The sequence below is a fragment of the Pogona vitticeps genome, chromosome 1 (genome assembly GCF_051106095.1).
Source record: "Pogona vitticeps strain Pit_001003342236 chromosome 1, PviZW2.1, whole genome shotgun sequence".
Classification (NCBI taxonomy): domain Eukaryota; kingdom Metazoa; phylum Chordata; class Lepidosauria; order Squamata; family Agamidae; genus Pogona; species Pogona vitticeps.
In genome coordinates, this window is record NC_135783.1 from 116,903,198 (window position 1) to 116,918,430 (window position 15,233).

At 40.5% G+C, this 15,233-nt stretch overlaps 1 protein-coding gene across 3 annotated transcripts in view; it reads right to left on the reverse strand.

Annotated features, from left to right (window-relative positions):
• Nucleotides 1-15,233, reverse strand: part of COL19A1 (collagen type XIX alpha 1 chain) — a 217,577-nt gene that overhangs the window by 28,179 nt on the left and 174,165 nt on the right. For all 3 annotated transcript variants that reach the window (XM_073000073.2, XM_078386107.1, XM_073000079.2), the window contains 7 exons: nt 9,114-9,167; nt 7,691-7,744; nt 3,965-4,009; nt 3,576-3,626; nt 3,445-3,489; nt 2,401-2,427; nt 140-193 (listed from right to left, as the gene is read on the reverse strand). In XM_073000073.2, coding sequence (XP_072856174.2) covers nt 140-193; nt 2,401-2,427; nt 3,445-3,489; nt 3,576-3,626; nt 3,965-4,009; nt 7,691-7,744; nt 9,114-9,167 — 330 coding nt within the window. The remainder of the gene's footprint in view (nt 1-139; nt 194-2,400; nt 2,428-3,444; nt 3,490-3,575; nt 3,627-3,964; nt 4,010-7,690; nt 7,745-9,113; nt 9,168-15,233) is intronic.

Below are 15,233 nucleotides of genomic sequence, written 5' to 3' on the forward strand. Positions count from 1 at the left end.
TGTGCCATGGACTGAGAAAATATATTTTGTCAACATTGATAGGCAATAGAGGTATACAAAAGCGTGAGCAGGGCCAACCACTAAGATAGTCAAACTTGTCAGGAAAAGATAGATCAGGTTTCATTCTTAAAATGCTTGCCTTTTCTCCTGGAAGTCCTTCTAGTCCTGGCAACCCCATTGGGCCTGGTTCACCCTTGTTTAAAAAAATAAAAAGTGATTACTCAAGAGTTTTATATCCTAAAGTAAGCTAGACATACTTTATGCAAACATTTTGCAAGCTCTCAAGCACCATGCTTACTTACAGATGCCAATTTTGCCCTATTCAGTTTTTAAAACCTTGAGAATGTGAATTGCTTTCTGACTCAACAATTTGAACAAATATTGAAATTTTGATTAAAAGTCTCAGTCAGGCATGGATGAAACCTCTGATGAGTAAAATTTATCAAGGTCAACTTTTACCTGATTTTAGTCCAAACACAGTAATTGTGTTTTTATTGTTATTATGTGTCATCAAGTTGGAACCAACTTATAGTTACCTTAATAGGGCTTTTAAGATAAGTGAGATATTTAAGGAGTGGCTTTATCCACGCACACACACCCGTGGGCTTCATAGGTCAGTAGGGATTTGACCACAGATTTTCTAACTCCTAGTCTCACACTCTATCCACTACACCACATTAGCAGATCTAGTAGTTTTGTACCTACACTTAGTTTGTATACAAATTTGTATTGGCTTGCATGATAGGTTTCTGGGGTTGACTGACGGTTGTATATAGGATGTGTGTCATGAGTGTCCATTAGCTGAGATGGAGGGAAGAATGTTTATGAATGGAAGTGTGATCTAACTGGTCTGTGGGGTACCTGGCTGAACAAGAGATATGTGTTAGTTAGAGATATAGTCAGCTGAGTAAGAGATATGTGTCAGTTAGGATAAAGCTAGTTAGAGCTGTGAGAAGTATGAGTAAGAGTGTAGAAGTGTGCTCTTAAAATTTGTTTCAAAGCAAGTAGCTATCTGTATATGTATAAAGAACTATAAGTGTTTTATGTTATAAAGAAGACAGTGAAGTCTTATATTGAACAACTGATAGCTTGAAACATTGCTCTCAAATTTTACTTTAACCTGTTAAATGAATTTTGTTCCTTTGTGTATTTCTTAAAAATAAATTTCCTTTCATTTTACATCTTCTGGTTATTATTTTTACAGAGAGTGGTCACGTGATTTTATGCCCTCATATACTGCTAGTCAGTGCTATGTCACATGGCATATACAGAGTAAAGCAAGCAAGGTTGTGTTTTATCAGGAACATTCTTACTTTTAAAAAAAGGCAGTGTGAAGTCAGCAGTGTAAAAACAAACACAGGGTAATTGTCTAGGCTGGCAAGAGGGAAAATCCAAACAGGAAACAGACTTCTTTGGTTTTTCTTCTGGATTAGTAAATGGCTCTGAATGAGGGCAGCTTGAAGGAATAAGGGCAATCAGATGAGTATATAGCTCACTATTTGGTTAGTTTTGATGCTGTTTCATTCACCCTGTTTTCTGGCAACTGCATGTGTTTTCAGAAAGAGGGATTCATCCTGCTCCTTTTGTAAGATGTCCCACTCCTTTCTGGAACAGCACTAGGGCTGCAGTATAGTTGATGCTATTGGGAGCATTCCTGATTATCCCATTTGTTCGTCTATGTAGTTGCTTAATCTATGCCCGAATAGACCTGTATGTAGCATTCTCTTGGAGGACAGCCCTGTGATATATGCAGTGGGTTGTGACAGTAGAAGGAGAAACCCCCTCCCCTCTTTTCATTAATTTTTGAAATATTCTAAGTGCTGCAATACTATTTCAGATATAAGGGAGCATCCATCCTTATCCATATCATATCTGATGCAGCACTGAGTCACTGGAAAGAAATATATATCGTATGTGCAGGCAGGCATGTTTACCATGTTAAGCTGATGCATTGCTGTAGTGCTATGCCACTCACTAAATTTAATCATTGACCAAAAAAAAGTGGGGGACGCTGCTACAGTCTGCCGAATGATGGCCACAACAAAAGACAGGGAAGAAGATGGGGAAGGGAATATCAATAATCCAAAGAGGGGAGTAATTGGAGCAATCTGGAAAGCTGTCTGGATCCTTCTCATGGAAGAAGAAATGTCTCCCATGTAAATGGAAGGACTCCTCAAGTGCAACATAAAATAGATCACGGCAAAGATAAGAGCTTTTTAAGCCCTAACCAGATTGCTCCAACTTCCCCCATCTAGTCATGTCCAATGTTTGTCAAAGGTTTTTTTTCCATGATATCAAATAACGGAACTCTTTAGCTCAAAGGGGCCATCAAGTCCAACTTCCTGCTGAAGAGGAATTCAACAACTAAATGTTTAAGAGGTATTTTAATCAGGTACATACCGCTGCTCCAGTGTCACCTTTTGGCCCCTAAAAGACAAAGGAAGGTTGTACAAACATGTTATTCATTTGTCATTTATTTGTATCTTTTTAAAAAATCCTGCTTTCTCTCATTCTTCCAATCTGAAACACAATTGGAATCATAAAGGAAAAAAATTGTAACTGTTGTCAATTAAAAAAATACAGAGGGCAGAATACCAATGAAACTGTTCATATTTGTCAGGTATTCCTGTCTTCGCAGTTCAAAAAAATCCAGGATTTCAGGATTTCCTGCACATCTGGGCTTACTTATTCAGCATTGGGAAAGCTTAAGTCCATTTAATTGAACAAGTTTTTCTATATCTAATTAGCTGGCTAATAATAATTTATTATGAGATTTGATGGCAACTTTATATGATTTTTTTTTCTGCCATTGACTTACCATTTTATTATGTAGCACTACACTACCTTGGCATTTGTACTTGAGATGCTTATTCTACTTTTGTTTTTATCCCATTGTTTGGTTTATTGTTTTGTTTTTTGTTTGGCTAATGGAGCAGCATATAAATAAATGAATAAATGAATGAATAAATGAATAAATAAATTTATGATTAATTCACTTGGGAAAATTTCAGATTTACTTTTCCTCCCACAAATAAGTTCACAGAGCCAAAAATTGTTTCTAAAAGTCACTACAAAGGCAACAATCATGACATGATTAATACTGCACATTAATAACGTCCCCTAGCTGAACTCCTGTTGTGCAAGTATGTGGGCATAAATGACAATGACATCATCACTTGGAAATGTCACACTTTAATTTAATTTAATTTAATTTAATTTAAAGCCTATCCCCCTCTGAGGTTCAGAGAGTCCCCGAAAATCCTTTTTTTTAAACCTGGGTAAGCCTTTGAGAGCCTTGAGATGGGGTGGGGGAGCCATTGATATACAAAAAGATCACTACCACTGGTTCTGATTTTACCCAGTATATCATAGATAACTGTCAGGTATGTCCAATGTAATTTATTTTCATAAATATCCAGATCATTATTAAGATGTCATACTTACAGGGGGTCCAGGTGGACCAGGATAGCTTGCAACATTGGCACCTCCCTGGAGTAGGGAAACATGGCATTTGAATTCATGGAAAATGTAGTGTAATCAAAGAATTCTGACTTATAAACTGTTAAAATAAATACCTGCAGTTTGTATAGGCTACTCATGCCATTTCTTTCATTGTATGGCACACCCTGAGAAAGAAGAAAAGATTAAGAAGTAGGAGAAGCCGATAACAACGGCAACAGCAACCCTAACAAGTCAAGAAATCTAACTTTCAGAATAAAATATCTGATTTCTCTTATCGGGAAGCACATCCCATTATTTTATGATGCAATGTGTCACAAAAAATTGTCCACATAGTGTGGCAATGGGGAATTTTTTTTCCTGTTGAAAGTCAAGCCGCAATAAAGAAATTATATGGCAAGTGTCAGCATTCTCACTAGTAGTAGCTTTCCAATATTTAAGGACCCTGGCCATTGTCAGTATTTATTTATCATTTATTTATATCTTTACTTTCCCGTTTACTTACAGGGGGTCCTGGAGGTCCAGGTTTCCCAGGAGCTCCCTCATTACCCTGCACCAAAAGAAAAAAACAACAACACTATGAATATTAACTCTTTGTGGTCACTGTGACTATACATGCAGATACGTCATGAATCAAATGTGGCAACATATTATCCCAGGAGTACCTTTAGCTTATTACTTAAAAATGAACTAAATACAGAGGTACATAGCTCCTTAGTATACAAAAATGGAATATAAACATTGCTATAATATTAAAAACAACTGCCATGAATAGTAATCTTGAGTAAGACGTCCTTCCATCAGCAAGAGAGCTTGTCGTTTAACAGAAGGTGCTATTCATAGAAGAGGAAGGAGAGGCTCTTTTAAGATTTAATCACACACACCCCTTCTTTTTTGCAGTTTTCCATACCATCTTCCATGCTAATTCAGAAGATCTTTGAATTCTCCTGAGCAAATATTTGGGTGGAAAAGGAAGGAACACCTCAAATGACTTCCCTTCTCCTTTGGTAACCCAGAACAGAATGTCGGCTGGTGCCTGTTGTGGTGGTGTGGGACAAAAGGCACAGCAGCAAAGGGTGCAAGGAGCCATCATGACAGGCAAAGAAGAGGCAAAGGTGGACATTCATACAGGCATGTGCACACACATGAAGGCAAGCGTTCACTTTGACATTGTCCTGCCCACATCCCATTGACTCCAGAACTCAGCTGAGGAGCATAAAAATACACCTGCCTCCAAATTTGAAATATTTCAACCTGCTGCTGCTGCTGCTTCCCTTTTCTCCCTTCCCAATCCCACAGCTAGGGGTCCAGCAAGAGGACAGCACAAATGGGGCCCTGATTCTCCTCTGCCTGCGATGAGGAAGAAAGGAGGAGAGGGCTGTTGGGGATAGGCTATGGTGGGCCACCACCTTATTTGACCTAATAGAGTCGATGGTGCTGCTGGATCTATTCTATGAGATATATATTTTATAGTACCGTAACCCAAGGTTTTCACATGCAAAGCATTCTTGTTGAACTGGGGGCTTCCTCTTACCCGCTGTGCAAAAGCATAGACTGCCATAACAAACATGTGCAATGCTCTCTTTCATGCAACTAATTCTTCTAAAAACACAATTCAGTAGGACAGAAGTAACACCTATGCTTATTAGTATCTTTTGTATAAAAGGAATGCAAAATGAAAGCTCTCATATACATTTGAATTTGGAAGTGATGTTTTTAATCAAATGGAGCACAATAGTGAAACAGGATTTACTTTCAGCAAGTGGGAGAGAATCATGCAATTAAAATTTGCAAATTCTTTCTTCTAACTGTTTTTACCCAGCCCTTCTCCCCAAAAGGACTCAAGGTAGCTTACATCACCAAAAAGACAATATTTAAAAGCTAAAAACTGTAAGTAGACAAATATTAAAGCTTTCACGGCATGTTGTGTGCATTATACCATACTGTTAGAAGCTGCCTTGCAGTGAAACATAGAATCGAGCTGGCAAGTTATTACAGAGAATGATAAGGCCAGGAAGAGATGGGAATACAATATTGATGATAAAACTCTAACTTTTTATTTCCAAAAGGAAAAAAAGAAAAGAAAAACAGCCTTCATCAATTCAAACTGACAAAATTGTCTTCACATCAGACAATAACAGAAGGTCTATCATTTTTTCATGTAACAGATTGTGTTGGTGGCAATGTGGAACAGATTGATGTGGCTGGCCATCTCTGTTGTCTTAGACTCCGATTCCTCAGCAGAAGGTTGAGAACCACAGGCGGCCTGTGGGAGCTGAGGACTGCTGCTGACATTAAAACCTTCCAAACATTTCATACAGCTTCGTGAAAACTCATCTACATTTATCGCACTGTAAATATATTATGCACAGATCACATTCGAGCAATATATGCATGCCTAGGGCTTAGTTTTTGACTTTTGCCTCCTGTTGATCCAATGATCCACATATTATGAACTACAGCATTGTATTAGCAACAATACACTTCTCAGAAAAGTAGAACTGCTGAATAAAATAGGTGGGGAATTCAGAGTTATTGTGGTTGTCTGAAATCTTCTAGGAACAACTCAAAGACGGTAATAATGCTTGACAATACTATACAGGTAAAAAGGTAAAGGTAAAGGTTCCCCTTGACAATTTATGTCCAGTTGCGTTCGACTCTAGGGAGCTCATCCCTGTTTCCAAGCCATAGAGCCAGCGTTTGTCCGAAGACAATCTTCCATGGTCACATGGCCAGTGCGACTTAGACACAGAACGCTGTTACCTTCCCACCGAGGTGGTCCCTATTTATCTACTCGCATTTGCATGCTTTCAAACCACTAGGTTGGCGGGAGCTGGGATAAGTGACGGGTGCTCACTCCATCACGTGGATTCAATCTTACAGCTGAAGATCTACAGACCTTCTTACAGCACAGAGGCTTCTGTGGTTTAACCCACAGCGCCACCACGTCTCTACTATACAGGTAGAATAAAGCAAAGGTGGAAATATCGGACCAAATGAGGTCTGATTTTAGTGAAGCTGCTGCCTTGGGGGACTGGGAGAATGTCTCTGTTGTAAGCCTTCATCTCTCTCCTCATTATTTCTTCCAAAAAGCTTTCCAGTGCATATGGAAGGGCTATAATAGAGCTGGCTGTACAATCCGGCAGCTGCGATCTACTTCAATATTAAGTTGCTTCATTACAGCCCAGAATATCTGATCTTCAAGATGAGTATGGTCTGCTCTGGCACTGGCTCTTCAGGTTTTCAGGTTACATGTTCCTTTTTACTGGAGATGCTAGCAGGGAGCAAACCTAGCACCCCCTCTGTGCAGATTGTGCGTTCTGTTGTTATGACTCCTCCCTTGTCATAGAGACCCGTACAATGTATTTCATCACCAATTTAAAAGAAGCCTGCTGACCATATACTGTGACCAACAGATGCTGGATTACCATAATATTTTTGCACACTCACATAAGCAACAACAATGGGAGGACTATCAGATTCTTTGCGATTCCATATATTGTAAGTGGGTAGGGTTTGCAGGTCTCCGATTTGGCTCCCAACGCTCAGGTGTTGGAGTCCATTATGCAAGTTCCAGGCTTTGGACCTGAACATTTTAAGAATGGAATGCTACTAACTCAGATTTAGGGGTTCGTTCTTATTCTTTTAAGAAAGGACATCTGACCTGCTTTCTTTCCACTGAGTTGTATGCTGGTGCCACTTAATGAAGCTGGTGCTTCTAGAATTCACACATTAGCCTTTAAAATCATCATAGAGTCTCAACATCCTCCACATGTCAGACGCACAACATTTTGCAGCTGTGGTCTACCCCATGCCATCATACAGGACCAGCCCATCTGATGTCACATAGGCCTGCCCCTAGTTCTCAGCTGATATTCCTGACGTGGCAACCTTACTTGTTGGGAGACCTGAAGTAAAGCACAATGCATCTCAGCAACTGTCATAAAGTCTGAAGTGGTACAGCCAAACTATAAGCTGGCACATTGATGTATTCTGTTACTAAAGGAAGAAAAGAGCACATATTGATATGCAGTATAATTAGTTTGTTTTACTGAGACCTTAACTCTTGGCATTTCCAAACACTTTACAGTTTGACACGAGCAATGTTAAACACTGCACTGATTCGACTCTCCCATCTCACTTAACTATCTCTGAGGAAAATATCAGTGCAACAAACTAACAGTAAAAGCAGTTTCAGATGCTTAACTGTGTACATAAAAGAATAACACACCTTTTCACCTTTCAGACCTGGAGCACCTGGATGTCCAGTTCTTCCTACTGCCCCCTATAAAACATAAGATTGATTGACATTTTTTAAAAGTTATAGACCACTATTTCCTATTTTGACAATGTTCACCAATGCCACTCCAATGTTATTTAAATAATGCACAGTCCACCTTCTTATATATATGCATCATGCAGATCAGGCACTATGATCACAAACTCAGTACAGTGTCACTAAAATACAAGAAAATGTGTAAAAATAGAGAACACCATGTTCTTCAGATAAAAGATCACAGAATAAAAACATATTCATTGGCTGGCAAGGTGTCCCATGGCACTGATATTAATATAATCATGAAGAAGGCCCTGTCCCTTAGCTCACTCAGCTAAGATGGGACATAGATATGGGCATCTCCATTTGATTTCACGAGTAGACAGGCTAGCTATAAACGGCAGTCCTTCAGGATTATTTTAAAATAATTATCAACAACTTGTATTATGATTAAAACAAACTGGCCATCAGAGCAGGTGCTGCAGGCTAGGTGTAACACAATCTCAGAGATGTATGCCCACCAAGACCTTTGCTATCACATACTAGACAAAGCTGAAATACCCAACTTTGGAAAAAAGAAGTTGCCAAAACGCTTCCAAAGTAACCCTATGCAGAGAGAATTGCAATAGTCCTATCTAGTTGTGATGAAGCTTTGCATTACCATTATATTTCTGAGACAAGGGCTGCACGCTGCCCATGCCCCATGGGGTGTGGAACTCATTTTAAAGATATGGTGGGTGAAAGTGACATTTCTCATTGCATTGCCACCCACTCCCGCCTATCTCTGCCAGCTTGATATTAACACCTCTTGATATTATGGTGTCTCTTCAAATGTCAACAGCAGTGTTCAAATGCTGTTCATTACAGTTTGTCAAATCAAGAATGTTGGGTGGCATCCAACACAGCACAAGTGCAAAGATACTTTTGCAAAGGGAATTCCTCAAACCATCTCCTGCTAAAACAACTCCCCAGCCAGTTCTGAGGGAGCAACATGTCCAAAGAATCTCCACTCACGTTTACTTCAAGCCAGTCACACATCTCAGTTCTTTCCAGAGGGTCCTTGGCTCTTTGGTGAGGCATTTAGAAGCATCGGGCGGGGGGGGGGGGGGTAAGGTGAGAGAATGGGGTTGGAATTTTATCTTGTACAAGGGCCCTTGCTCTACAGTGGATGAAAGGTGATAACTACACTAAAGGAGAGCTGAGGAACTGCCCCTGTCTTCTTCCTATATCCCATGAATGTCCCATAATCTGCTAGGTCCTTGGCAGTCTTTTTGGTCTTTGTGATTTTTGCTTTTGTAGTTCTAGACAGGAGGAATGAAGGCCAGTCACAACACCTAAGATACAAAACAGAATGGCCTGCCACAGAACACATACTTACAGAAGGTCCTGTAAGACCTGCTACACCTGGAAGTCCGGGAATCCCTTGAAGCCCCTGAAAAAAACAAAGGAAAAAATCATTATGTATGTATGTATGTATGTATGTATGTATGTATGTATGTATGTATGTATGTATGTATGTATGTATGTATGTATGTATGTATGTATGTATGTATGTATGTATGTATGTAGTTTTCTACATAGTTATATTATTATTTTTCAGTTTGCTTTGAAATAATACATTAAATCTATATAGTAAAAATGTTGTTTAAGACAATATACCAGCTTCCCTTCCATTTTTCCTTTTATAAGATTTTCAGGTGAGCTCTAAATCCAAAGTTATACCTGACTACAGTTGGATCTAAAGAATAAGTGAAACTTGTGTAAATGTTGGCTTGGCAAATGCATATTTATTTATTGAATGTGTTCCATTTGGGAATAAAAGTTTAGGCCCTGATAATTAAATCTGTCTTGTTCAAAGGCACATTTGTCTGAAACGGTTCTGGTAAGATTTATAAGTGTGATCTGATAGGCTGCACTGTAATTATAGTGTTCTCTTTGCTAATGCAATGATCTGTTAAGTCATACAACAAATAAGCTAGAGTTATCCTAGATTTGCTTAATTTTTCTGTTTGATTGATTGATTGATTGATTGATTGATTGATTGATTGATTGATTGATTGATTGATTGATTGATTGATTGATTGATTGATTGATTGATTGATTGATGTTACAAGATGCAATGAGCTAGTATATAGTTTTGTGTGAAAAAGTTAACATTAATCTGAGAAAAGGATGTCCCCTAAAGTTGTTAGAGGACAAGAAGGCGGCATATGGGGAAATACAATCCCTTAGACACAGTAGTTTGGCCCCAAACTGTATAAAGTTTTATAGGCCATAAAAAGCATTTCGAACTGGGGCTGGAAGAGGATCGGCAGCCAATGAATCTTTTGTAACAGAGGAACTATATCCTCCCTGTAACCAGTCCTGGCCTTGAGTCTGGCTGCACCATTTTGAATGAACTGAAGTTTCCAAAGCATCTTCAAAGGTAGCCCCACACAGAGCAAGTAGCAGTAATCCGAGCAGGGTGCAACTAAGGCATGTGTCACCATAGCCGAATCAGACATCTCAAGGAATGGGCACAGCTGGCCTCCGGTTTTAACTGTGTGAATGCCATCCAGGCCGTTGTCAAGACCTGAACATTGAGACTCAGAGGTGAGTCCAGCAGTACACTCACGTTGCAAGCGTGGATTTTAAAAGGGTGTGTAAAGCTATCCTGCATAATTGGAATCTCTTTCCCCTGATCTGCCTTTCTATTGTCAGGAGTGCCTCTGTCTTGTCTGGATTAAATTTCGATCTTCTTGCCCTCATCCAGTCCATTTCTGATGCCAGACACTGGTTTAGAACAGAAACAGCTTCCTTGGAGTTGGATGGAAAGAAGAGATAGAATTAAGCACCATCTGCATACTGGTGGCAGCAAATCCAAAACTCTACACAATTTATCCCAGTGATGTCATGTATGCAATGAGTAATGGGCAGATGAACGGAATCCTGAGGGACACGAAAAGCTAATGGGCAAAGTACTGAACAGAAGTTCCACAGTTTCTGACATCTCCCTTCCAGGAAGAACCAAAACTATTGTAAAACACTGCCTTCGAGTCTCATACCAGGGAGGTATTGAAAGCCAACAAAAGATATAGCAGAACAAACATGGGTAGACTGCCTTGTCCAGTTCTTTGAATAGGTTATCTACAGTACCAAGGCAACCAAAGCAGTCTCCATTCCACAACTAGGTCTGAAGCCAGTTTGCAATGGATGCAGATAATCCATCTGGTCCAGGAACCTCTGGAGCTCAGAGGCCTCCATATGCTCCAAAAATGCAACACTGGCAATTGGTCAACAATTTCCCAACATTTAAGGGGATTTAAGGGGAGTTTAAAAAAACAAACAAACCACTGCTCATTATTTCCTCCTTCAGGCATGCTGGAGTCCTACCTTGCTGCAAAGAGGAATTCACCTTCCTTCTTAACACCCACTCAGTCACCCCTGGCTGGTTTTATAAGCCAGGACGGACAAGGATCCACCACACACATGGTGGCCTTCACCGCTGCAACCTCAGGCTGCATAAAATAAAACCTGCCTGTCATCAAAGGAGAAACAGGTGCCAAGACTACATCCACAAGAACTGTATCACTACAGCGTTCAAATCAGAGCAGATCCGAGTGACTTTGTCTGCAAAATGCAGTGCAAATTCTTCACAGTGGGCTGTTGAATGGTCAGCATCTCGTTCTACCTGAATACTTGCACTCTGCATACAAGTGAATCGTATGCTGGCTAGGAACAAATTTGTAGGCACAATAATTTAAAAAACCAAGGGACATGAAACAGAAATAAGGCAAGAACAAATTTAGAGGCAGTTTGCAGCATAAGCTGCATTTTAGGATAACCCCCCCGCCCACCAAAAATAAAATAAAATCTCTAATGGGGTTGTCCAAAGTCAAGTGAAAAAGAATCAGTATGGCAGTCTTCCACTGCTCCTGAAACATTATTTCTTTTCAGACCCACTACTAATGAAATCACTATTCTGCAGCGTACTCTCCTCGAAGTAACCTTAATTCACCCCCTTATGATGCACTAAACTACAGCAACTGTTAAAACATAAGAGCCATTGCAAAGTGCTGGGTTGCCTAAGGAGGGAAGGATAGCACTAGTTTTGTAACCAAAATGTCAGTGCAGCACCCTGCTGAACCAATAAAAAGTTTGGTTGGCATGAGCTTACTCTGGAGCCTTTTAAAAGGCTAAGTGCCAATTATAAACTGGCCTTTTTTATTAATACTTGTTCCGTTGCTGCTTAGTTCTCAGCAGCAAGGTTTTGATAACAGTTGTTTGAAGTCTGATAGTTGGAGTTTCTGCAGCTGTTGTGGCTGCCTTTTCTGTACAGAAAGATCTCAACAAGCCACCATGGTAAAATAATGCTGCTTATTTATTTGTCTCTAAAATATAGTGCTGTAATTGTTTACCTTTAAAAATTAATAATATCCATGTACCATCAAGTCAATGTTGACTTATGGTGACACTTTTAAGGGTTTTCCTGGTACAGAGTACTCAGAAGTTGTTTCCTGTTCCCTTCTTCTAGGGATGTCCCGGGACTGTGCAGCTTGCCGAAGGCCACCCAGGCTGATTCTATGTGCAGGAGATACACTGCCAACCACTGGCTCCACAGTCAGACATCTAAACCACTGAGCTATCCAGGCAGCTGGCAGCTCTTTAAAATATACAGCAGCATTTGAATACATACCAGCACCAAAATCCTACCTATACCTGTATTTTAAAATAAAATAAGTTTCTCTAATAGCCCAAGAAGGTAATTTTAGATTTGGGACCTAATGGTCTCATCCACCTGCATTTCTTAGATGAGGAAGGGAAGAGCATAACATTCAGTCACTTCTACCTGGCAATGAATGAGTTCCTGCTTGGATTCTCAAGTGTTTGCCAAGCTAGAGTGCATGTGCACCCCGGAGCATCCCAGCGGGGACTTGTTAATGCCAGCTAGGAGTGACTGAATGATACTTGCCTAACAAACCAACAGGATTTCAGTCAATATATGCTGCTTCATTTTCAAATGTGGTAAACTATTCACACTGTGCCTGGAAGTCCTACTGCTTATTACTATTGATTGGGACCCTTCAGTTTTATCCCAAAGTCCTGATGATGCCACTGAGTTTCTTAAATTCAAATACACCAAACCTCATGTTGGTTGGCTGGTACTTATGTGTTAAACTAGCACCATTATCACATATTCACCTCATCATGTGGTGGCTCATCACCACTGGAAGCTGGTAGCACTGCTGGGGGTGGGGAATGACTCAGTGTAATCTTCTAAAAGCATTAAATGAGGGGAGATTAGGAGCCAAGCTTCTTTCACCCATCTTTTATATATTTTACACACTGCTTATCACTACATTTATATTCATTAATTTAAGGGCTCTTCCAAACATATAATCTACATTATCCCAGTGTACAGTTTAGACGCAGATGTCACCAGTTTAATTTGGAGCAATGACAGATGACTTATTCGGATTTCATTCAAATTGCAGTGAAATTCCAGTGCTTTTGGAATTGAGATTTTTTTTAAAAGCCCAAATTTTTTTAAAAAAAATGCTAGCACTTTTCATGTCCTCTTCTCTCCTATGTATCTGTGTACTGGTATGTTCCATGATGCTAATAGTCATGCCCTTTCTGATGTCCATAGTGATGTGCAGTGTTGGAATGTCCTCTCTTTATATGTACCAGCCTTCTATCCTGTTCTTTAATTCTGGTTTCCTATCTCCTGTGCTCTTCCATCTCCGTAACAGGGAATTATCCTCAGCTTTCAAGCAATCATTTCCCCCTGCTCCTCATCTCTCTGAACACTGAGCGTAAGGAGAGTTGAGGGCAAAGGATAACATACTTCTACTCCTGTGGTTTATTTTCCCATTCTTTTTGCTACTTTGGAGCTTCAGGATGGGACTGAATTGGCATTACGGCTGCCTTGAGCTCATTGGAGGAAGGACAGAATATACAATGTAAATAAATCCTGCCCAAATGAGGAATCCACTGTGAAACATCTGGCAGCACCATAGCTAGTTTCCTCAATGAGGAGTTTTTCAGTTCCATATGCTTTTTGGCAATATTGCTAAATAAATGATGTTTTTTTTTTAAAAAAAATACTGCATCATACCAGTATCATCCAAAGCACTGCAATGATGAACTCTACTTACGGAAGGGGACAACATCTGGCAGCTACTGCATAGCCTTTGCTGTGCTTTGTTACAAGTTTCCAAGAAGCCCGGACTTAAAGAGCTCTAAGCCACCTGCTTTGTGTTAGCAAGATGTAAATGGCAACATACTGATTTTATTCAGTTTATTCTATGTAATGTTCCTGAAACTCATTGAGGCATGATTGTCCCTGAAGAACTCAGTGCAAGTGTTTAAGAGGAAATTTGTGGTTGCTGGCTCTGACTATCCATAGCATGCTATACTATAATGCTGAATTCCCTGGCATAACGGAATTGCTGTAATTGCATGGCACAATCTTTAAAACCAATTGGAAAGATGCTGTGTATAATGGGTCTCTTTTCCTCTAAAGACTGCTTCATGTATTACATTTCCCCTAATCAATGGAAGTAATATTGAGAGTGGGGGGAGAGCTGTCCCTTCAGCGCTGCCTGGGGACTGTACAGCAATGGATGCAGGAGAACGGGCTAAGGCTGAACCCGGACAAGATGGAGGTACTGAGGGTGGGCGCCACCACAATTGGGGATTTGGGAAACTCCCTCCCTTTTGGGGGGGTGACTTTGCCCGCCAGGGATGGGGTCCGCAGCTTGGGGATCCATCTGGGCCCGCCGCTCACTATGGAATCTCAGGTGGCGTCAGTGGACCGTACCGCCTTTTTCCATCTTAGGTGGATAGCCCAGCTGCGGTCCTACCTTGATGTTGGGGTGCTCACTACCTTGGTGCATGCGCTCGTAATCTCAAGATTAGATCACTGCAATGTGCTCTACGTGGGGATGCCTTTGAGGCTGTTGCGGAAACTACAGGTGGTGCAGAATGTGGTGGCCAGACTACTTAGTGGAGTGAAAAAATATCAACATATCTCACCCACTCTGGCCACATTGCATTGGCTGCCCATTCGGTTGGTGCTTACGTACAAAGCCCTAAACGGTTTAGGGCCTCGATACTTGGCGGAACGCCTATTTCCACCAAGTTCTACCTGTGTCACTCGTGCAAGCCAGGAGGTGAGGTTGAGGAGCCTAAAGCCAAGGGAGGCCCGGAAGGAAAAGACAAGAAATCGGGCCTTCTCGGCGGTAGCTCCTTGCCTCTGGAACAACATACCTCCTGAGATTTGTGCGGCTCCCTCGCTGGGTATCTTTAAAAATCAATTAAAAACATGGATGTTTCGGCAGGCCTTCCCTCCAGACAATTCCTGATGTCCTCTTCTTTCTCCTTCCTACCATTAGTTCCCTTCTTGTTTAAATGTTTCTACCATGTAAAAATTGTTTTATATATATTTATTGTGTTATTTTATGTTGTTAGCCGCCTAGCGTGGTCTTAACCGACCAGATAGGCAGGATATAAAATA